The 23,680-nt window shown below is 38.0% G+C and overlaps 1 protein-coding gene across 10 annotated transcripts in view; it reads left to right on the forward strand.

Annotated features, from left to right (window-relative positions):
* CSNK1G3 (casein kinase 1 gamma 3) overlaps positions 1–23,680 on the forward strand; it is a 113,455-nt gene that overhangs the window by 59,832 nt on the left and 29,943 nt on the right. For all 10 annotated transcript variants that reach the window (XM_060177496.1, XM_060177498.1, XM_016190189.2 and 7 more), the window contains exons 5-8: positions 3,008–3,156; positions 4,698–4,932; positions 18,694–18,779; positions 18,907–18,991. In XM_060177496.1, coding sequence (XP_060033479.1) covers positions 3,008–3,156; positions 4,698–4,932; positions 18,694–18,779; positions 18,907–18,991 — 555 coding nt within the window. The remainder of the gene's footprint in view (positions 1–3,007; positions 3,157–4,697; positions 4,933–18,693; positions 18,780–18,906; positions 18,992–23,680) is intronic.

The raw sequence follows: 23,680 nt of genomic DNA on the forward strand, positions 1-23,680 counted from the left end.
GCTGGAACTCAGGTCCTGTTGTATGATAATGTGTGCACACAAACAGGCCACCTGACCCAATATTTGTGAATATTTAAATGCCAACCCAAACTTGAAACCTTGTTAAAATCATTAAAAATTTTTTAAAAAATATTTATTTATTCCCTTTTGTTGTCCTTTTCTTTTTTTATTGTTGTAGTCATTACTGTTGTTGTTATTGATGTCATTGTTGCTGGATAGGACAGAGAGAAATGGAGAGAGGAGGGGAAGACAGAGAAGGGGAGAGAGACACCTGCAGACCTGCTTCACTACTTGTACTTGTGAAGCAACCCACCTGCAGGTGGAGAGCCAGGGGCTCGAATTTTTTTTTTTTTTTTGCCTCCAGAGTTATTGCTAGGGCTCAGTGCCTGCACTACAAATCCACTGCTCCTGGAGACAATCCCCCCCCCAATTTTTTGTTGTCCTTGTTGTTCTTATTATTGTTACTGTTGTTATTACTATTGTTGTTAGATAGGATAGACAGAAATCGAGAAAGGAGGGGAAGACAGGGGGAGAGAGAGATAGACACCTGCAGACCTTCACTGCCTGTGAAGCAACCCCCCTACAGGTGGGGGTCTGGAGGCTTGAACTGGGATCCTTCCATTTGTCCTTGTGTTTCACGTCATGTACACTTAACCTGCTGTGTTACTGCTCGGCCCTGGTAAAATCATTTTTGATCATTATATCTTGTTTATATTTAAAACCCTAATGGACAACCCAGGAAGTAGTTGATGTTCACTAATCATTTGCTTAGTTAATTCAGTCAAATTCCTTAACTGGTTTTCCATTTGAAAGGACATTTTAAAAATACTGAATGGAATTTGCTATATTTTAGAAAGATTTTTTTTTCTAAAATGACTAAAACTCAATTATAATTAACAGAATAAGAAGCTTCAATATATCCCAACTTTTTTTTTTTTTAAATGCATCAGTAGTTTAGGTATGAGTGGCTTTCTTCTCTGTTGTGGATCATTCTAGGCTAAAAGCAAGGAATGAGCTTGGCATGCAGTTCAGAGCTCAAGCTCATTGTTTATTTCCATAATAAAGTTTTTGATGGTTATAGGACTGATGCTTCCAGCTCCTAGAACCTGTTCATCAGAACCTGACATGTGGTCTTCTCTGTATCATCACAGCTTGCTTCTATAAGACAAGGCCCGCAGGTTCACCATCACTTCTAATATTTTTGACTTTTGATGCTCTTTTTATATTTTTATTTAATTTTTAAATTCTTAAATTTTTTTTTTTTTAAATTGCCACCAGAGTTGTTGCTGGGACTTCAAGCCTGTATAATGAATCTGCTGCTTTTTTTTTTTTTTCTAATTCAGTAGGAGAGAAATTGAGAAAGGAGTGGGGAGAGAGATAGCTAGACTAGAGATAGACAGATAGATAGATAGATAGATACCTATAGCTCTGCTTCACTGCTCATGAAGCCTCCTGTAGGTGGGGACTGAGGGTTTGAACTTGGGTCCTTGCACATGAGATGTGTGTACCAACCAGGTACACGACCTTTTGGTCCATTTTTGAGTTATTTTGTTATTGCACCTATAAGTCTCTATAACATTGTGATAACATACTGGCGTGTTAATATGTTCTCATTATAATACATGTAATTTAGGTATAGGTGTCAGAATACATACATACAAATATATATATATATATATATATATATATACACACATACACATAAATACACATGTGTGCTAGGGGAATATTCATGAGCAGTAGAGCAGTGCTGTGTAATTTCTCCTTAGTCCTTTTCTGCTTCTCTGCCTCTCATCTGTGTTGTGAATGTTAGATTAGTGCGGGTAGAACTGTGCAGGTAGACCCTCTTTTTAAAGAGGTTACCTAAGTTTAGGCCAAGCCTGACTGAACAGTCTCCTCTCTGGTTATCATAAAGGCCAATAGTAGCAGCCTTGATTACATTATCTTTGCCTTATAACATAAAACACGCCTTCAGAGGTTGTATCTGAGATTTCCCCTTCCATACTCAAGAGGGGGGATATGTATAACAGAGAATGGGAATCTTTGGAGGATGATCATAGTATTATGCCTCCTACAGAGTTATTTATGAGAGTAATTTCTTTGTTGGTCAATAAAAGTTTAATGTATTCCATGTGCCAAGCACTACTAACTGAGCTATTTCCCCAGCTGCAATCAATAGTTATTACTGTATGCACACAACCTAAAATTTCTCAACAAACTGAAACAGTCTCAGTGGTTTTATGTTATAATCACATTACATTGTCAACCATGATTATTACTAAATGAAGCAATTTTATTTCTAATGTGTAGTGATCTAGTTGGTGGCAGTTTTTACAGTGAATGTTATTTGAGCATTGTAAGACAGTATACATATACTAGGTAGTCAGTGTCTTCCAAAATGTCTAATATCTAATGGAAAAAAGTAAGGAAGACAAGGTATACAAAATGAAAAGGACACATTGCATGATGCTCTGTTAATTGTTTCTGTTCATCATTTGAACTATTTATTTATTTGCCACTGGAGTTATTGTTGGGCCTTGGTGCCAGTACTACAAATCCACTGCTCCTGGTGGCCGTTTTTTTTTCTTTCCTTATTTTATTTTATAGGACAGAGAGAAATTAGGAGGGCAAGGAAGAAAGAGCGGGGGAGAGAGAGAGAGACCTGCAGAGCTCTTCCACCACTTGTGAAGCATCCTGCTGCAGGTGGGGAGCAGGGGCTTGAACTCAGGTCCTTGCGTGGATACTTGCACATAGTACTATGTGTACTTAGCCTGCTTTGCCACAGCCTCCCCCCCTGAACTCTTAAGTTTAACATATGTTAGAATGAAGTTCAGTAATGCAGCCATAGTGTGGAGTGTGGAGCAGGAGTATGTATTGTATTGCTGTGAAAAAATGAAAATATTTGCACAGTTCTTGGGAGTACCAAAAATGTTGATTGGTTTTCTTAGAGGAAATGTTTGGTAGTTCAGATGATGAAACTTTAAAAAAATATTTTCCCCCCTCACAGATGGTATACCTCAAGTTTACTATTTTGGCCCTTGTGGTAAATACAACGCTATGGTGCTGGAACTGCTTGGACCTAGTTTGGAAGACCTGTTTGACTTGTGTGACAGAACGTTTTCTCTTAAGACAGTTCTTATGATAGCTATCCAATTGGTAAGTAAAGCAGGATGTTTTGAAGCCCTGTGAACAATTGTGTAGTTCTTTTGGAAACGATTACAGTAAGGGTTTAATGTTTTGTTTCATTAACTTACAGAGCATTCAACATAGTAAACTAATTCTGCTTTTCATACCGTTAAAGATACGTTTAACTTAAAACAACTGTATCAAATGTATTTTCTTGCATGAAAGAATTAACATTGCATTGCTCTCTCCAAATGTTTGGTTGAGGATTAAGTCATTTCTAGTATTGGGGAAACTGACGATCTTTCCTAGCCGACTGAATCCACATGGATCCCAGTCACTTTCAAAGCCAGCAACAAACAGCTCCTGACAGCTTTCAACCTGACGCTGTTGACTGGCTACGGAAGAAGGGCAAACGCTAGAAGAAGAAGAAGTACTGTTGTAGAAAAGTGTGTGTGAGGAGAGAAGAAGGGAAAGGGAGGGGAGGGTTGAGGAGAAAGAACGCTCAGCTGTGGTATATGTGGTGCTGGGGATAAAATCTGGAGCCTCATGGAAGCAGACCCTGCGCTCTATGCTCTTATCTCCCTGGCCCCAGTGCTCTTTTCAGGTAGAAGATGAATCCTTAGGGATGGGGTGCGTAGCATAATGGTTGTGCAGAAACTCTCGAGGATCCAAGGTCTCTGATTCATTGCCCTATACCACCATAAGCCAGAGCTCAGCAAAGCTCCCATTTCAAAACCAAACCGAACCAAACGAAACAAAACAAAACACAAAACACAAAACTTAGAATAAGATCTCACAGAAGTATACATTTCTTTTATCTTGGTAATGAATCCTAATAGCTCTGATTAAAGAACAAATAAATAAAGTAAAGTCTTCACATTTAACTTGTAGAAGCTAGTGAGGAAACAACGTGGACAATGACTTTGAGGCACTATTGAAGACCAAAAGATTAAGTTGCAGATATAATAATCTTGTCTGTGTTCACTGATAAGCTTATTCTACTACAAAATTGCCCTGTGATCCCAATATACTTAAGAATCTTTACAGTTAAAAAGTGGATAACAGTCCAAATATGCAGTAGTCGCATGGTTGGTTAAATAAATTGTTAGTAACTATGTTATAGTATAAAGCCATTAAAAACTATATATTTTGAGAATGTTTTGACCTGGGAAATGATTGAATCATTAATTAAAAATACAGCCCACATAGTAACACACCATTATTATTTTATTATATTAAAATTTTAATCTGATATAGAGTTCTGTTTGAGAGAGGGCAGAGCAGCGCTGAAGGTATTGATTCAAAGTTACTGATAGGAAAGAAATACATAAGATTTAAGCACTTTCATTTATAGGAGACCATAGTAGTAAGAGCAAAGCTTTTAATCATAATTGAATATACATTTGAGAACATTTATATTTAATGCTTATGTTGATTTTAAATGATTAAAACAATATCTGGTTATTTTCATAGTTTTATGAAAATTTTGTCATCTATAATGCTTTTTATACTAGTCAAAAGCTGAAAAAAAAATTTTTTTTATCCCTATTGCTTCTTTGTTTGAAATCAAGATTTCTCGCATGGAGTATGTCCATTCAAAGAACTTGATATACAGAGATGTGAAACCTGAGAACTTTTTAATAGGACGGCCAGGAAACAAAACCCAGCAAGTTATTCATATTATAGATTTTGGTTTGGCAAAGGAATATATTGACCCAGAGACAAAGAAACACATACCATATAGAGAACATAAGAGCCTTACAGGAACAGCAAGATACATGAGCATAAACACACATTTAGGAAAAGGTAAGTATATTTTTTATATGTAAGTTTAGAAGCTTGAGTTCAGCAATTGTGCTAGTAGTATTTAATGTTTTTTTTCAGGTTTTAATTGCTTCTATTGGTATTTTTACTTTGCATATCTAACGAGTTTATTTTCATTTATTGTTAATAAACTACTTTAACATTGTCACTAGAGAGTAAATGATAGATGTATTTACAGTCAATATATATTCGTTCACCTATTAGTTACTTTTGTATGATGACTTGAAATGCTAGACTGTGATATGGTTAGATTGATGTTTTAGATTACCTCTATTAACGGAAGACTTTTGATTAGCTATCTGATATAGCTAACCAGGGGGATAACAGTTGCCAAATCCATTTGATACTTAGTGGTACTGTTTATGATATACCAGCTGTTTGACTTTGAACACATTATTTAATCTTAAACATTTTAAAAATATTTAAAAAATATTTATTCCCTTTTGTTGCTCTCGTTTTATTGTTGTAGTTATTATTGTTGTTGATGTCATTGTTGTTGGATAGGACAGAGAGAAATGGAGAGAGGAGGGGAAGACGGGGAAAGAAAGACAGACACATGCAGACCTGATTCACCGATTGTGAAGCCACTCCCCTGCAGGTGGGGAGCTGGGGGCTCTAACCGGGATCCTTACGCTGGTACTTGTGGTCCATAACCCGCTGTGCTACTGCCCAACTCCCCTTAAACATTTTTTATTCAGTATTATTTTAAAACTGTTTTTTCTTAAAACTATTTTATCTATTTTATTTTAATGAGAGAGAGAGAGAGAGAGAGAGAGAGGGAGGAGGGAGAGAGGAGAGAGAGAGCCACCAGACCACTTTTCAACTCTAGCTTATGCTGGTGCTGGGGATTGAACCGGGGACCCCAGAGCCTCAGGCATGAAAGCCTTTTGCATAATCAGTATGCTATCTCCCCAGCCAATAATTTAATCTTTTTTTTAGCCATTATTAATTTGTTTAATATTTTTACAGGGTATTCCTTTTATGTAAAAGAAGTATAATATCAGTCTTACAAAATTGCTTTTTTTTTTTTTTGGTCCAGGATCTAATCCAGGAGAGTAGGCTTCATTTATTTGTGTGTTTCTTTACTTTCTTTTCATGTGGGACAGTTGTTCATCTTACTTAGTAGTTCACGACCTTGATATTTTTGTGGTGTAAGCTATTTTATAGATGTTCTCACTTTGGGACAGTCTGATATTTATTCATGTCTATATTTGGATATGGGTTTTTACACAGGTATCACAGTGGGTTGTGGGGAAAGCCGTGATGCACTTTTGCATAGAAAAACATAAAAAAACACATTATGGGTTTTTTTATTTGATAGCCCAATAGAAATGTTTTATCAGTACACCATGCCAGGAGTCACATGATTCCACTTGATTCCAAAAGCTTTGACTACTTGCTGAGGGTAGTGTTGGCTAAGTTTTTCCCACGTGAAAGCTTCTAATTTTACCTCCTTGATCACAAATTTACTCACTGTTCTTCCCATTCATTAATGATTTTCTAACTTCATCTTTCCTTAAGTAATTAATGTCCATATATACTGTATATGAATATTCATCTATTAACACCATGAGCTTATTCTTATATTTCCGATTTCAGTCTAATACCACAAAATAGTGTCTCCTCCATATTGTAATTCTGTTCTATTTTCTGTATTTATATTCCTTTGTCAACAGTGAGAAATCTGACTACCATAGCTCTAATGTATTTGGTCACTTTCAGCAGCTAAGAGTGGTTTGACTGTGGCTTCAGAATTGCTAATTGCTAAAATTTTGTAAGGAGCAATTTAATAGGATTGTCATAGGTGTAGTTCTTATTTTGAAGAATTCATATCTAAACTGCCATGTAGTTTGCATTAAGTAAATATATGAAATTATAGTGTATAATTTCTGAGTATTTAACAGTATATTCACCTGTTTAGTCCACAAACCTATCAAAACGTAAACACTTTATGGCTTGTTAGACTCTCTTCTTTCTTGTTCAGCTCCCACCTTTTCAAAAAGGATCTGATTTCTGTCACCATCAGTTACCTTTGCTGATTCTGTTGCCATAGATTTGTCTGTCTATCTATCTGTCTGTCTGTTTATTTATTTATATATATAAAAATAGTTTGGGTTCTTTAACTCAATATATTACATATGAATTTTATCTGTGCTGTTGTATCAGTTTTTAAGACTGAGTAATACTCCATTTCATAAAGATACCATAAATTGATTATACATTCAAATGGTGAATATCTTCATTATTAACAGTTCTTTAATATTATGGGTAAACTGCTATGTTTCCTTACAAATCATTAGTGGGTATAGATTTTCAACTTTTGGAGGTAATATCTAATATTGGAATGGATGGGTCATCTGATAGATATTATTTAACATTATAAGAAAATGCCAGTGACTTTTCATATGCATAGATACATTTTATTTTCAGCAGCAGTGAGTCAAATTCTATTTTTCACAATCTTGACAGAATTTGTTGTCATTTTTTTTTTCAATTTCAGCCATTTTGGTGGCTTTGTTGGTGCTATTTTTAATTTTCTATGACTTCTCATTTTGAGCCCTGCATATATGCTTATTGGCTATTTATATGTCTCTTGTGAAGTGCCCATCATTTGTTTTGTATAAATTCTTTACTCTGGATATAAGATTTTTGTTAAAAAAATATATATGCTTTGAAAAAAAATTTTTTTTCTCCAATTTGTCTCATTATCTTCCTGGTGTCAGTTGTAAGTATTGGGCTCACACCATAGAGTGTCTACTGTGTCCTGGGAGCCTGGTTCCCACCCTGGCCACCATGTGGGAGCACCACACACAAGAGACAATTCATGACAGTGAAGCTGTGCTGAGGTTTTTCTTTCCATATTCCTTCTCTCTTCTTCTCCCTCTCCCTCTCCCTCTCTCTCTCTCTTCCCCATTCCCCCTTCTGAGTTTAAAAAAAAAAGTCCCCGTGGTCTGGGAGGTGGCACAGTGGATAAAGCATTGGACTCTGAAGCACGAGGTCCTGAGTTTGTTCCCTGGCAGCACATGTGCCAGAGTGATGTCTGGTTCTTTCTCGATCTCCTCCTATCCCTCTCATAAATTTAAATAAATAAATAAATTCTCTAGTTGGAAGGTGAGGTTCCAGGACAAACAGGCCGGGGGTATGGATCGACCTGCCAGCGTCCATGCTCAGCAGAGAAACAGTTACAGAAGCCAGACCTTTCACCTTCTGCACTCCATACAGAATTTTGTTCCATATGCCCAGAGCGATAAAGAACAGGGGAGCTTCCAATGGAGGGGATGGGATACAGAACTCTGGTGGTGGGAATTGTGTGGAATTGTACCCTTCTTATCCCACAAATCTTGTTAATCATTATTAACTCATTAAAAGAAAAAAAAGAAGAAAAAGTCCTCAGTGAGTGGAGATCATAGAGGTATAAAGGCCTAGGTAAGCACTGGCTATAAGGTGGGGGGGGGGTTTAGAAAAAGTTGTAAATACTTAAGTTTATTAATTTTTAATTTATGATCGTTACTTTTTATACCCCAAGAAATAATTGATCGCATGTGGTGACAATATTTCATGTTTTATTTTTGTCATCTAGCATTATTTTTTTAATACTATGGCATTTCTTTTGGGATAGCATATTCCTTGCCATCAAAATGCCTTTTTTTTTTTTTTTTTTTAAAAAAAAAGGTGCTAGGTTAGGTTTACAATAGTTTATTCTTATGCCATCCCACAGCCGGCTTTCATATCAGAGGAAATCAAACTTAATTTCCTGCTTTTAGTTTATCTCTCTGACATCTCACAAGGGAGAATAGACAGGAATGTTAGTGGTTACCAATGATCACTACTCATGTACACCTTCCAATGACAATCACACTGATAGAGAACCTTGCAAACCATCTCTTACAGCTTCCAATCCCGGGTTTTAAGCTCTGTTGCTAACAATTATCCCCAGACTTAACACTCTGTACTTCATGTCTCTTCTGTTTCCGGTAGAACAAAATAGCACTTGCCATCTTCCTTGACAATCTGCTTTCTAGCATGTGTATCCTGATGTGTGTGTGTGTGTGTGTGTGTGTGTGTGTGTGTGTGTACATGGTTGTTGGAAAAGTCATGACGTTTTTGCATAGAAAAATATGCCATGACTTTTCTGACAAATATATATATATGTTAATTACTACCAAGGTTGTCACTGAGGGTTAGTGTACAAGTGAATCCACCATTCCCAGTGGCCACGACCCCCCCCCCCAATTTTTCCCTCTTTATTTGAAAGCACAAAGAGAAACTGAGAGGAGAAGGGGAGATTGAAAGAGTGACAGTTGCATTACTACACTGCTCATGATGTTTTTTTCTTTAAGTGCCTTTAATGTACAGATTTACCTTATAGATGTAAGAACAAAGCACAAGCTGTTATTCAGGTAATGTTTGGGGAAGTGCCTTTCAATAGCACTGTGCTGATATATTCCAAATATGATCAGGTAGAAATTCAGCTTTGAGGATTATCTCTTCTGTGAATTGTATACCTGCATTTACATACTGAGTATTTGTGAGAAATCATCTTATCATGCTAATTCTTAACAAAACTGTCTTATAACAACTAACAAAAGTTTATCACCATTTTGTTATGAAACATGAAGTCACAACTTCCTTGTGGCCCAGGGCTTTATTATTGGAACAATAGTAAATGTAACAGCATTCTGTTTGTAGAAATGACAAAATGATCTTGATGTTTGTCCTTGTTAGGAAAAACCTTTGGTTCTTGGGAAATGATATAATAACTATCAGAGTGTTCTCTCTTCACCCTTTTAGGAAGAAAACCTTTTTTCACAGTATTTCTAAGAATAAAAAGCACTAGTGCTTGTTTTCTTCCCCCTGTAAATCCTGGCTTCTGCTGTAATGTGCAACTTGGGGTTAAGTAGGTAATATTAATGGAAAGAGAATTTGGAGGGCCTGGTATTAACCCCCCCCACACACACACACCTGTTCCCCCCTGAAAATAGGAAATTTGTTTGCCATATATGTGAGTTCATATTAACAACAACAACAAAAAAGCTGAAATTCTAAAGGTTTGAGTGCTGAAGAGCTAAATCTTTTTTTTTTTTTCATATGAAATGTCAGTGATAGTGAAAATGTAATTTTCAGTGACATTTCCAGTTTGAAACACTTGACTTTTTGAGTAAGGAAGAGATCAAAACAAAAAAGGGAGCAAGAAAAGGGGCAAGGAAAACCTGACCTTCTAGTGGTTATTTTAATCTCCAGCTCTGCAGTTTTATAATTTCTTTCCTTCTGCTTTGCTTGGTGATTTTGTTTGTTTGTTTGTTTGCTTATTTATTTTCTTGCTGCCAGGGCTTCATTATGGCTTTGTGTCTGCAGGATTCTCCTGTTATCAGTAGACTTTTTTTTTTTTAAAGCAGCTTTTCAGATAGTGAGTAAAAGGAAGAGGCAGAGAGAAGGAGAAACAGCACTATACTGTGCTGCTTCTCTGCTTCTCTCCTTTGATGATGTGCCTGTGCTGAAACCTGGACTCCCCTTCTCCTTCCTTCCACTCCCCCCCCCCCCCATTTATATTGCTGCCTATTTTACTGCTGGGGCTTGGTGCCTGCATCATAAATTCACCACTCCTGATGGCTGGCTCTTCCTTACCCCACCCCCCTTTTGATGGAAGAGAGAAATGAAAAGAGAGAGAGTGCTTTACCACTGAGGAGTATTCTTCTTGGCAGGAGGGGCTGGGGCAGGAGGCCTTGAACCCTGGTCCTTGTGCATGGTAATGTGTGTGTTCCACTGGGTGTGCCACCGCCTGGCTCACCCTGGCCCCTCTATATGGTGAAGTGACTGCTCTGGCTGGTAAGCTGTCTCCAAGTACTCCATAGTCCTTTTAAAGGTATCTTAATCATTATTATTTTGCATTTAAGGACTTCCTACTCACACAAAAATAGAGAATTTGGTCAGGCAAATAACTGTTAGTGTTATTTTGGTAGAAGTAAATATGAACCAACTTCCTCAGAAAATAAAAAAAAAATAGAAAGTTGGGTTGGGAGGTTCACTGAGCTATATTATGCATCTTGGTGAACCTGGGCTTATTCTCTGCACATGCGCCCTTTGTGGCCTGTTTGAAAAACAAAGTTTAGCAAGAGCCAGATTACCTTTAATTCCCCGCCACCCCCCCCCCCCCCCACTGCAGAACTGTTGAAGACCCAGGCAGCCCTTTTTATTCACTGTGCTGTAAAGAGAAAGCCTTTCTCATGACTTCTGTTCTTGCTACCTGTTGAAATTTACTCCCAGATTTGTCAGTTGATGGTAAGAACACAAGAATCAGGGGGAAAGGATCTTTTCAGTAAGATATATTTCACTAATAGATTTATTTTACTAGCCTAATTTTATGACTTGACTTTTAAAATACTGTGGGAGGTTATAGACTAATATTCTTCTCTCAGGAAGCTACGTAGGTGGGATTGACTTGTGATTATGGCACTGGTAATTGAAGTCCTTGAGTATCAGAAGTTAAAGGGAAACTGCCTTACACAGAGTTTCTCTCCATAACAAGGAGTCTACTATAGGGCTCACTGTCCCTTAGTCTTTAATATCTTATGCTACTTTACACATGCCATACCTATGTGTTGATCAGTTTATCCTTACACACTTCAGGTTTCTATGCTTTTATAAATGATGCTGCTTTTAAAATCCATGTTGCATTTATTCATTGCTAGCATAGAAATACATTAAAGAACACTTTTCTGTGTTGTACCCTATAACCTTGCTAAAATCATTTACTAGCTTCAGTATTTCGGGTTTTCCATATAGACAGTCATGCTTGCAAAGAAAAAGCTTCACTGCTTTACTCCAATTTTAATAACTTTTAATTTTTTCGTGTGTGTGTGTGTGTGTGTGTGTGTGTGTGTGTGTGTGTGTGTGTGTGTACAATAACTTCCAGTACCTCACTGTTTGGAAATGTGAGAGGGAAAATTTTTGTTTTGTTCCTGCTCTTAGAGCTGTGTTTGGCTCATGCAAAAATTATTCAGTTAAAGGTTTTTCCTGTATGTCCTTTGTCAGAAGGAAGAAATTTCCTTCTATTCTTTGTTTGATGAGAGTTTTTAATCATAAAAGCATGCTAGCTATTAAGAAGTGCCTTTGTCCTATCTGTTGTGGTCTTAATATGATCTCTTTTATTCTACTAACAAAGTGAATTGTATTAATTGGTTTTTGAAAGTTTAAGCAGTTTGACGTTTTGAGGAGAAATTATACACAGTTCTGATGTACAATATATTTTTTAAGAGTTTCATATTGGTTGATAAGGGTTATTGTAGTTTGCCTCTTAACAATTTTGGGTCTGGGAACAGTAATGAAATGAGTTGAGTTCCTTTCCTTTCCATTTTACTTTTTGAAGAATTTTTTTTTTTGAGAGAGAGAGAGACAGACAGACAGACAGAGAGATACCATAGCTAGCACCTAAGCTTCTAACCTTCCTAAAATGTGGTTGGGGCCAGGCTTAAACCTGGGTCACACATGTGGCAAAGCAGCACACTAGACAAAAGACCTATTTTGCCAGTCCAAAATAATATTTTTCCTCAAATATTTGATTAATTTATTTGATTGGAAAGAGATAGAAATTGAGAGGGAAGGGGCCAGACAGGGTTAAGTGCACACAGTGCAAAGTGCAAGGACTGGTGCAAGGATCCCAGGTCAAGCCTCTGGCTCCCCATCTGCAAGGAGGGGTCTCTTCGTAAGCAGTGAAGCAGGTCTGCAATTGTCTTCTTTTCCCCTCTCTCTGTCTTCCCCTCGTTTCTCAATTTTTCTCTGACCTATCCAACAACAAGGGGGAAGAATTTGGTCTCCAGGAACAGTGGATTTGTAATGCAAGCATGGAGCCCCAACAATAACCCTGGAGGCAAAAAAAAAAAAAAAGAAAAAGAAAGAAAGAAAAATTGAGAGGGAAGGAGAGAGAGAGATTGTAGCACTGCTTACTGCTTGTGAAGCTTCCCCAGTACATATGGAGTCGGGGGTGGGGAGGGGCGTTGAGCTCAGATTCTTGAGCGTTGTAACACGTCTGCTGTACTGGATATGCTACCACTTGTCCCCCAGATTGAGTTTCTTATCTAGATGGATAGTTACTCCTTCTGGGGTTTTGGTTGGTTATACTTTGGGAATTTTAAAGCCACAAGCTACATTTCTTTATTGCAGAGCTACCTGCATTTTCTCTTAAGACAGATTTTGTAATTTAGAGCTTTCTGGGTGTTTGTTAGGATACTGGTAGTTTATATTATTCTTCCTTTGTCATCCTTTTAATGTCTGTACACCTGTCATAATGCTCCTAGTATTGGTAAGATGTTTTTTTTTCCTGCTTCATAAGAGGACTGTTTTATTGCATTTTTTCAATAAAAATAAAAAAGTTAAATATCACTTAGTAATTTATTAGTGATTTGGTAATAGTTTACAAGATTTATAAGAGTTCCAGGGTATAGTTTCAGACCACATACACTGCCAAATAAAAGGTGATACTTTTGTTTGTCTTTTGAGGTAAATACTGTTTATAACACTATAATTATTTTAGAAATAAACATTTATACCTATTCAAATATAATCTATTACCGAAGTACCAATATTCTTTCACCAAAGTCTATGTCTCCTTTACCCTTTCAGCTAGCTCAGTTCTTCAACCATTCTCCCAGTCCCAGCCACCTTTGCAGAACTCAGTTCTGCATTCTGAATTTATAGGTTTGTCTTTTTGGGTTTTGCTTGTTTTACTTGCTTTGTGTATTTATGTGACTATGGGTGTATCCGACTATATTTTCTTTTTGTTGTTTTTTTATTGTTATAGTTATTATTGTTGTTGTTATTGATGTCATTGATGGATAGGACAGAGAGAAATGGAGAGAGGAGGGGAAGATAGAGAAGGGGAGAGAAAGACAGATAACTGCAGACCTGCTTCACCACTTGTGTAGCAACTCCCCTGCAGGTAGGGAACCGGGGGCTCTAACCGGGATCCTTATACTGATCCTTGTGTTTTGTTTAACCCACTGCGCTACCACCCGACTCCCTGTATTTTCATTTTATATAAACCCTTTAGTGTTTCATTTATTTATTTATTTATTTATTTATTCCCTTTTGTTGCCCTTGTTGCCCTTTAGTGTTTCTTATAGGACTGATTTAGGGGGGAATTAATTCCTTTAACTGTTTTTATTCAGAAAGTTCTTCATCGTGCCTTCAAACTTAATTGGAAACCTAGCCAGGGATAAGGTTTAGACTTGAGAATAATATCTTTGGGTGCTAATGGTTTCATTTTCAAACTTTCAGTGTATCCTCTTAGTCTTTTCTGACCTTTAGAATTTTCAGTTGTGAAGTCAGCGGATAGTCTGATGAGATTTCTCTTATAAGGTAGCTTATTTCTTTTCTCTAGCAGTCTTCAAGATTCTCTTATTTTTTTATTCTTGCATTTTCTTTATGATATGCCTTGTTGAATTTAGGTTTGGATCTGTTATTTTTAGGGTGCTGTTAGGGTTTCCTAGCTCTGAAGATTTATCTCTGCAGTTTGGGGAAATTCTCTGCTGATATTTTTTCAGTTATAATTACATTCTTATATTGGGTGGGGTGACAGAGAGAGTTCTGTAAAAGACTTTCATGCCTGAGGATCCTATGTGCCAGGTTCAGTCCCTAGCACCATGTAAGCCAGAGCTGAGCAGTGCTTTGTGGCCTTTCTCTCTGTGTCTTTTTGCACACATGCACATCTTTCTTTCTCTCTCTCTCTCTCTCTCTCTCTCTGTCTGTCTCTCACCCTCCCCCTCTTTCACTCTGTCTCTCTCCCCCTCCCTCCCCTCCTCTTCCTCCTTTCTCTCTCTCTCTCCCTCTCTCAGAAAATACCAAAAATAAATAAGTCAATGAAATTGCTCCCTGTTCTCTTTTCCTTCCCTGTGATGTAAGTGGCTATTTCTCTTGATCTTGTCCTGTAATTCTATACTTTCTTTAGATTTGTCAAAAGTTTCCTTTCATTGAACTTCTCATCTTGGTGTGCATCTTTCAGACTAGGTTTTGGTGTCTTTTTCAGGAGTTTTACACACAGCTTTGTTGAATTTGGTGTTTTCTTACATGTACTGCTTGTGGTCTAACAGTGCAGGCAATTGCCTCTGTCTTACTAAGCTTGATGCTCTGTGAGAACCTGGACCCTGGGATCTCTGTGTGGCCTCAGGGTGCAGTATCTAGAAAGCTGGAGTGTTTATCCTCACCCAATCCACATCCAGGTTCTGTGGAAACTGAATTCCAGTATGGTTGAGCTCCCATCAGCTTAAGGCCTCTCCATACCTCTAGTTAGTACTTAAATTCTCATTGCTAGTGGTAGAGTTGTAGGAATAAGATTTGGGTATTTGCACTTTTGGCATAGGCTCCCTGCCCGGGCCCCCAGCTTGCCAGATGGGAGCTGGTGATTGCTCCTGCTTCTTACTTATTGTCCCTGACAGACCCTTTATCCATTTGGGTAAAAGCACCCCCTTTACCCACCCCCCACCCCCTTGGCATCCTCCCCAACTCCCCCCCTCCCCCCCAAAACATTCATTAACTTTTGTGTCTCTTACTGTGGAAAATGAGTTTTAATGTGTGCTTTCTCATGCATTGCTGTAGTCTTGCTGTTGATGCCAGGAGGAGGGACTCTAATTTTTAGTGGGAAATGAAAATTATTTTTTGGGCTTGATGCCTACACAACAAACCCACTCTCCCTCTCCCAGCAACCACTTTTCTTTCTTTCTCTCCCCTCTCTTTTCCTTCCCCCTCTCTACCCCTCCTTTCCTCTCTCCCCTCTTTCCCTTCTTCTTCTAGCGTTTGCCCTTCTTCCGTAGCCAGTCAACAGCGTCATCAGGTTGAGCCTGATGTAAGGTTTCGAGACCTCCTTTGAATCTGGAGAGGTGGCAGTCGTTGACTATGTGGGTCATAGTCTGTCTGTAGCTGCAGGGGCAGTTCGAGTCGTCTCTGGCTCCCCAGCGATGGAACATAGCGGCGCACCGGCCATGGCCTGTTCCATAGCGATTGAGGAGGGCCCAATCATAACGTGCTAGGTCAAAGCCGGGTTGACGCTTGCAGGGGTCTGTGATGAGGTGTTTGTTCTTTACCTCAGCTGACTGCCAACTCTGTTTCCAAGAGTCTGGAACAGAGAAGTTCAGTGTAGGCGTAGGGGACCAGATTGGGTGACGAGACGTCAAGCGTTGGACAGGGTGGGCGAAGATATCCGCGTATATTGGCAGGTCCGGTCGAGCGTAGACGTGGGAAATGAACTTAGATGATGCCACATCCCGACAAATATCTGGCGGGGCGATGTTGCTAAGAACTGGCAGCCATGGAACTGGGGTGGAACGGATGGTTCCAGAAATTGTCCTCATGGAGGAATATAATTTGGAATCGACCAAGTGGACATGGGGGCTACGGAACCATACTGGGGCACAGTATCCTGCAGTGGAATAGCATAATGCCAGAGATGATGATCGTAGTGTGGAAGCGCTCGCGCCCCATGAGGAGCTGGTCAGTCTTGCAATGATGTTATTCCTCGCGCCCACCTTTGCTGCAGTTTTTATGAGATGTTTGTGAAATGACAGAGTGCGATCGAGAGTAACGCCAAGATAGACTGGCTGGGCTTCATGCCCTCTTTCCCTACGCTGGGTGCTTACACTAGGAGTCTACTGCTGGTAGAAGCTTGCATTCTTTTCTTTTTGCTTTTGATAAAGACAGAGAAGTTGAAAAGGAGGGGGGAAATAGGGAGAGAGAAAGAGAGATGCCTGCAGCGTTGCTCTTGAAGCTTCCCCCCTGTAAGTGGGGATCTAGGCCTTAAACACAGATCCTTGTGCATGGTAATCTGTGCTCTACCGGCTATGCTACCAGCTGGCCTGCCCTTTTATTCTTAAAGGCCCTAGATCGTAACATACTGAAATTTTAGTTCAGAACAGCATTATGCTTTTCTCTTGTGATCAAATCATCACTTTCATCAGTGGCTTAAGAAGAACTTTATGTTCACCCCCTGAAAGTCCTGGTGAACTCAACGTAGTATATGCACAAGCTGGTTTTCAGTGGCATACAACCAAAGCTTTATAGTGTTATGGTGTGATGATAGCTATTTCAGTAGAGAAGAAATAAAGTTAATTACCTTGGAAAAACAAGTTTAAGTCATTTTTTCTTACTTTGAATGTTGCTATATTTATTTTTTAAGCCAAACAAATTTGGCATCATAAATTCTGAGAAGCATTGTCATAAAATGTGTCTAGCTTTCTAAATGTGACTTGGTTTTATCTAAAAGTTTTTTTTATTTCTTTATTGAGGGATTAATAGCTTATAGTCGACATTAAAATATAGAAGTTTGTACATGTGTAGCATTTCTCAGTTTTCCACATAACAATTCAGCCTCCACTAGCTGCTATACTTATTAACATGCTTATATTATTATAATACAAACTATAAGGAAAAAACGATGTTTCCATTTATTGTTTTGAATGTTTGAAATTCGAAGTTGAATTGTCTTGTTTTCTAAACTGATAATCCTAATGTCTGTTCTTCTAGCAGTTTCTGATCCCTATAGAAAAGTGACATATGTAGTATTATATGTCTCAAATTTTGGTTTATATACCCATGTAGTACATATGTTGAGTGCCTGCTCTGTGACAGCCATTATTTGAGATCCTGAGGATAATGACCCCAAGAGACATCTGCCCTTCTGTGACTTGCTGTCTGGTAGGAGGATAAATATTGATTAAATAATAACACAAACAGAAACATTTAAACTTTAGCTAATGTTGCAGACAGTTATAGTCCAGTATGAGGTTACATAGTAAAAATTAAAAGCCTAGTTCAAATCATGGTTTGAAAAGTTTGCTCTTCTGAAAGCATTTAGTTCTGCTGAGATAGTATGATCATAATTCATGTGGGTAAACCATCTTGCACACTAGCCTTCCCTTAAGCCAGTCTGTTTCTTTCCTCTTACTGTTTGCCAGCATTTCAGGAAGAACAACAACAATAACAAACCTTTATGAATATTTATAATTACATCCTCAAATCTCAGTCTGTGCTAATCAATCAGTTGTGTGCTATCAACTATTATGTAGGCTGGTGATGTAGTTCATTGGTAGGGTGCATGCTTTTGCATTTATGAGGCCCTGAGTTTTTGATCCCCAACATCTCCCCCCATCCTCTGCAAAAAAAAAAAAAAAAAAAAATCCACAAAATTTTCTTACTCAAACAGCAGTAACAACTTGAAAAGTTACACTAAGAACTTGTTTGTAATGGTGACAGGTCATTAATGTTGGGGTGTGTCAGATACAGGTGTTTTAAAAATATATTCCTCAGGATACTAATTGTTTTTAGACTGGTAGAGAGGATGTGGGGATGGACGTTCTGTACTCATAAGGAAATGCAGTTGTAAATGAAATGAGATGTCACTAGAGTTTTTATAACTTGTAGTACTTATTCTAAATCTTTAAGACACAGACCCATCTGACAATAAACACCTTTCCTTTTGTTTCATATTTCTATGACTAGATGCATAAAGAGAGAAATCCCTAGTAGTAACCCCCCAAATATCATCCTGATTTATTTTAAATATGTGATCTTTAAAAAATGAAAAGATTGTTGGTTAACTAGACATGGTTTTGTTTGTAGCCGTTAGAGCTTATATTTCATTGTTACATTTACTCAACTCTTGGGGATTACTTTATATACAATGAAGGTATCAGTTCTTCATTCCTAAACCCTTAACTGTGAGAGGCAAGTGAATTTTTATGTTTATCTTATTTTCAGAACAAAGTAGAAGAGATGACTTAGAAGCTTTAGGCCATATGTTCATGTATTTTCTGAGGGGCAGTCTTCCTTGGCAAGGTTTAAAGGTAATTGTTTTTTGCTTTCCTTCATTGAATTTTGTCATTGTTCATCTGTTAGAATCCTTTTCTCCAAGATTTTTAATTCAGAAGTCAACCACCATATCAATATATCTTTCTCTTCTTTCTCTGTTAGGCTGACACACTGAAAGAAAGGTATCAGAAAATTGGAGATACAAAACGAGCCACACCAATAGAAGTGTTATGTGAAAATTTCCCAGGTAATAAATCATTCCACATTGATTCATGTACTTCTCCCCAGAAATCCAGGGAATTTAATTTCCATTCCAGTTTTTAAATTTTTTTACAGTTAAAAATGAGCTCAAAATATGAACTGAGAGAGATTGGCATTTGATGCTTAGACTACAGAGATGATGTGCATATTTGCTTTGTGAGATGGCACAAACAGAAGAAAGTCCTATGGTTTCATAGTGTTGACTGGTACCAGTTAAAGTAGTATTTTTAGCAGTGGCATACCTTTAAAGAAATATTTGCTAACAGATAACCAGTTATAACGTTCTAGTGCACAGTGCGAGTCATTTGAGTCTCAGTGCAAACTCAGAAAAAAATATGTGATGTTGTGATTTAATCTAATTTTCCAAGTGTGGTAAAGTTTTGCTAACTGTACTATTTTTAGGCTAATTTTACATTGGGGAACTATTGAGAATAATAGCCTTGCTTTCATTTAGGTTTTTGGCATTTCAATTAAGCTAACAAAATTTTTCTTAGTATTCTAAATCAATGGATGAGTGAGAAAATTGTGTTGCTACAATTTAAAGTATTTGCTGTAGTGTGTCATAACACTAAATGAGAAGATTCAGACTGAATAAAGACGACTGAGTTGCTAACTCATTCAATACTAACAGATTCTTCTATATATTGTGGTACACTGTTCTTACAATAACATCAGCAGCATCTATCGAGGGAAGCCCCTTGGTCTGTGACAGTTGCAGAAGCCATTTTCCTTTTTGGAAGATTAGCATTCCCAGGGCACTACATAGATAACAGACTCAGAATCTTTCCAAGAAATTTATTTTTCTAGGAGCTTTGGTCTAGGAGACAAGCTTCTGGTCTGGCACATTGCAAGGAGCATGTGGAGGTGTTGGGGGTGGGGTGCATAGAGAAGAGTCCTGCACCGTCATCTTCTAGAAGGAACTTAGACCTTTGTTCTGTCTCCTAATTTCTCCCCTCCCCACCACCATGTAAAAAGTCTACTCTGATGGCCAGTAGCACTTACTGCCAGCAATTCTACAGGGTTAGTGAAACACAATGAAAGGGTTCTTAGATAGTTGTCTCTGTCAGGGCATAACAGGCTCTAGATCCAGGTCAGCCTGTCTGTGAAAGAAACCTTAACAGGTCAATCTTTTTTTTTTTTTTTTTTTGCATGCAGCGCTGACTGCAATCTTTTCCAAACACCTCTAGCAGGTGCTTTGCTCTTGCTCTTGCTCTTCCTCTGCCTTGCTCCTGAGCATCAGAATTTTCCTGAGGGAAGGTAGCTCTCAAACATGTCTGATACTCTAGTTCTTATATCTAGTATTCTGGTTTCTGTGACTTAGGTGACACCTCCAGATCATCTGGCTCTGATAGCCAGTGCAGCTTATGCTGCAGTCCCATGGGTCTGCACATATTTCTGTACTTTGTAACAGCTGCTACCTAAGGGTCCTGGCTTCTAGTGAGTCTGAACTTAGGTACCCACTGAGATCCTTTCCTTGAGCCACTGACTGATCTTAACACATGTCACCTGCTAAAGTTATTTAAAAATAAAATAGGATGTTTGGGTAGTCATAAGGAAAAGAACTAGCTATGGTAAAAAAAAAAAATTCATTTCTTGTGTGAGGCTACCCATTCTGAGATATTACTGCTTTTGTATAATCAGAGAATCCAGTACAGAGAGTTAAAGCAAAATGAAACGAAGGAAAATGTCCCAAAAGAAAGAACAAGCAGCAAAAGCCTCAGTTTAAAATCTTTAATAAAGTAGAGCTAGATACTTTTACTCCATAGAGTTCAAAGTGACTGTGATAAAAACTCAGTGAACACAAGAATGAATGAGCACAGTGAGAACTTGAGCAGAGAGAAAGAAGACAAAGTACTGAAAGAAGCCACAAAGCTGAAAAAACACGGTAATAGAACTGAAAGATACACTCCAGGGTTTAACAGCTGATTAGATGAACTAGCGAGGTTATTTAACTTGAAGACAATACAGTGAAGTTCAATTCAGTCAGAAAAAAGAATGAAAAAATAGTATTGTATAGGCAGATCAGTTGTATGCTACTAAAAAGGCTTTGGGGGAGCCAGGCGGTAGTGCACTGGGTTAAGTGTACATAGTACTAATCATAAGGACTTGCACAAGGTTCGAGCCCCCGGCTCCCCACCTGCAGGGGAATCGCTTCACAAGCAGTGACGCAGGTCTGCAGGTGTCTGTCTTTCTCTTTCCCTTTCTGTCTTCCCCTCCTCTTTCAATTTTTCTCTTGTCTTATCCAGCAATAAGAACAACAATAGCAATAACAATAAGAACAAGGGCAACAAAATGGGGAAAATGGCCTCTGGGAGCAGTGGATTCATAGTGCTGGCACCGAACCCCAGCGATAACCCTGGAGGCAAAAAAAAAAAAAAAAAAAAAAGACTTTAAGGGCTTGGAAGATAGCATAATGGTTATGCAAAAGACTTTCATACCTGAGACTTTAGGTCCCAGGTTCAATCCCCAGCACCATCATAAACCAGAGCTGAGCAGTGTTTTAGTGTCTTTGTCTCTCTCAGTAATCAAAAAAAAAAAAACTTTAAACTTAAGGCTTCTACATTTTTTAATGGGTTGATAGTGTAATTAACTAGATGGTTTGTTAGGAAATGTATCATCCACTATCACAGTTACTATTCAACATAGTGTTGGAAATTCTGGCCATAGTAATCAGGCAAGAGAAAGGGATTCAAGGGAGACAGATCAGAAGAGAGAGAGAAAAAAAATCCAACTATCACTATCTGCAGTTGATATGATAGTATACATAGAAAAACTAAAGAATACAGCACGAAGCTCCTAAAATTATCAGGCAATATAGTAAGGTATCAGGCTACAAAATTAACATATAAAAGTTGGTAGTATTCCTTTATGTACACTTAAGAAGAAATCCAGAAATCAGTCCCATTCACTATAGCAGCAAAAACAATAAAATAGGAATAAACCTAACAAAAGAGGTGAAAGACTGTATACTGAAAACTATGAGTTTTCTATTCAAGGAAATAGAAAGAGATACAAAGAAGTGATATCATGATATTCCATGTTCATGGACTGAAAGAATTAGCATCATCAAAATGAATATTCTACCTAGAGCCACATTTCAGTTTATTACAACCCCCATCAAGGCCGCACCCATTTTTTTTAAAAGAGAATAGAACAAAAGCAATAAATGTTTATATGAATCCATTAAATGCCTAGAATTAACAAAACAATCTCGAGGAAAAAAAAAAAACAACTGGAGACATATCCACGTTCCCAGATCACAGATTGTATTATAGGGCACTAGTAATGAAAGCTGTCTGATATTGGAATAGCAACAGATTGTATTATAGGGCGCTAGTAATGAAAGCTGTCTGATATTGGAATAGCACTGTGAGCCCCTAAATAAGCCCCTGCACCTGCGGTCATCAAATTTTTGACAAGGAGGCCTAAACTATTAAGTGGAGAAAGTGAGTCTCTTCAAGAAATGGTGTTAGGTCCCTCTGTAGCGCAGTGGGTAGCACATTGGACTTCTAGTGGCAAAAGAAATGGTGTTGGGAAGATGGGATTGGAACGTGTAGAAGAATGAAACTGAACCACTATATTTCACCACACACAAAGGCAAACTTTAAATGGATCAAAGACTTGGATGTTAGACCAGATATATCAATTATTTAGAGGAAAATATGGACAGCACTCTTTCCATCTAAATTTTATAGGCATCTTTAATGATATAAATTCCGTTGCAGGGAAGACTAAAACAAAATAAACCAATAAAGCTACATGAAATTGAAGAGCTGCACAGCAAAAGAAACCATCACCCAAACAAAGGGACTTTACAGAATAGGAGATCTTTGCATGCCATACATTAGACAAGAGGCTAATAACCAAAATACACAAAGCGTTCACCAAACTTATCATCAAAATAACTAGTGATCCCATCCAAAAGTGGGGAGAGGATATGGACAGAATATTCAACAAAGAAGAGATCCCAAAAGCTAACAGATACATGAAAAAAATGCCCCAATTCATTGTCAGAGAAATGTACATAAAGTAACAATGAGATAGATACCACTTCATCCCTGTGAGTTGGACATCAGAAAGGATAGTAACAACAAATATTGTGGGGGCAAAGGAATCCTCCTGCACTGCTGGGAATGTAAATTGGTACAACCTCTGAGAACTCACAGAAGCTAGAAATACCTTCCCTGTGACCCTCAAATTTCTTTACTGGGGATATATCCTAAGGAATCACACACACCCATCCAAAAAGATTTCTGTATACCTATGTTCATAGCAGCACAATTTGTAATAGTCAGAACCTGGAACCAACCTAGGTGTCCAACAATAGATGAGTGGCTGAGTAAGTTGTGGTATATACACAATGGTTGTATATACACGATGAAATATTACCAGCTATTTAGAATAATGAATCTGCCTTCTTCAACCCATCTTGGATATAACTTGCAGGAATTATGTTAAATGAAATAAGCCAGAAAGAAAAGGATAAATATGTGATAATGTCACTGATAAGTAAGAACAGAAGGAGAAACACAAAACAGAACTTGGACTGAGTTTGGTGTATTGCACTCTGGGGGATGGAGGGGCCCAGGTCCTGTTGCATGATGGGGGGGGGTAGGATGTGGGGTGGCGAGGGAGGGTTGGGCTATGCAGTTTTGTAGGGTTAGAATGTTATGCA

The sequence above is a fragment of the Erinaceus europaeus genome, chromosome 2 (assembly GCF_950295315.1).
Source record: "Erinaceus europaeus chromosome 2, mEriEur2.1, whole genome shotgun sequence".
NCBI classification, from domain to species: Eukaryota; Metazoa; Chordata; class Mammalia; order Eulipotyphla; family Erinaceidae; genus Erinaceus; species Erinaceus europaeus.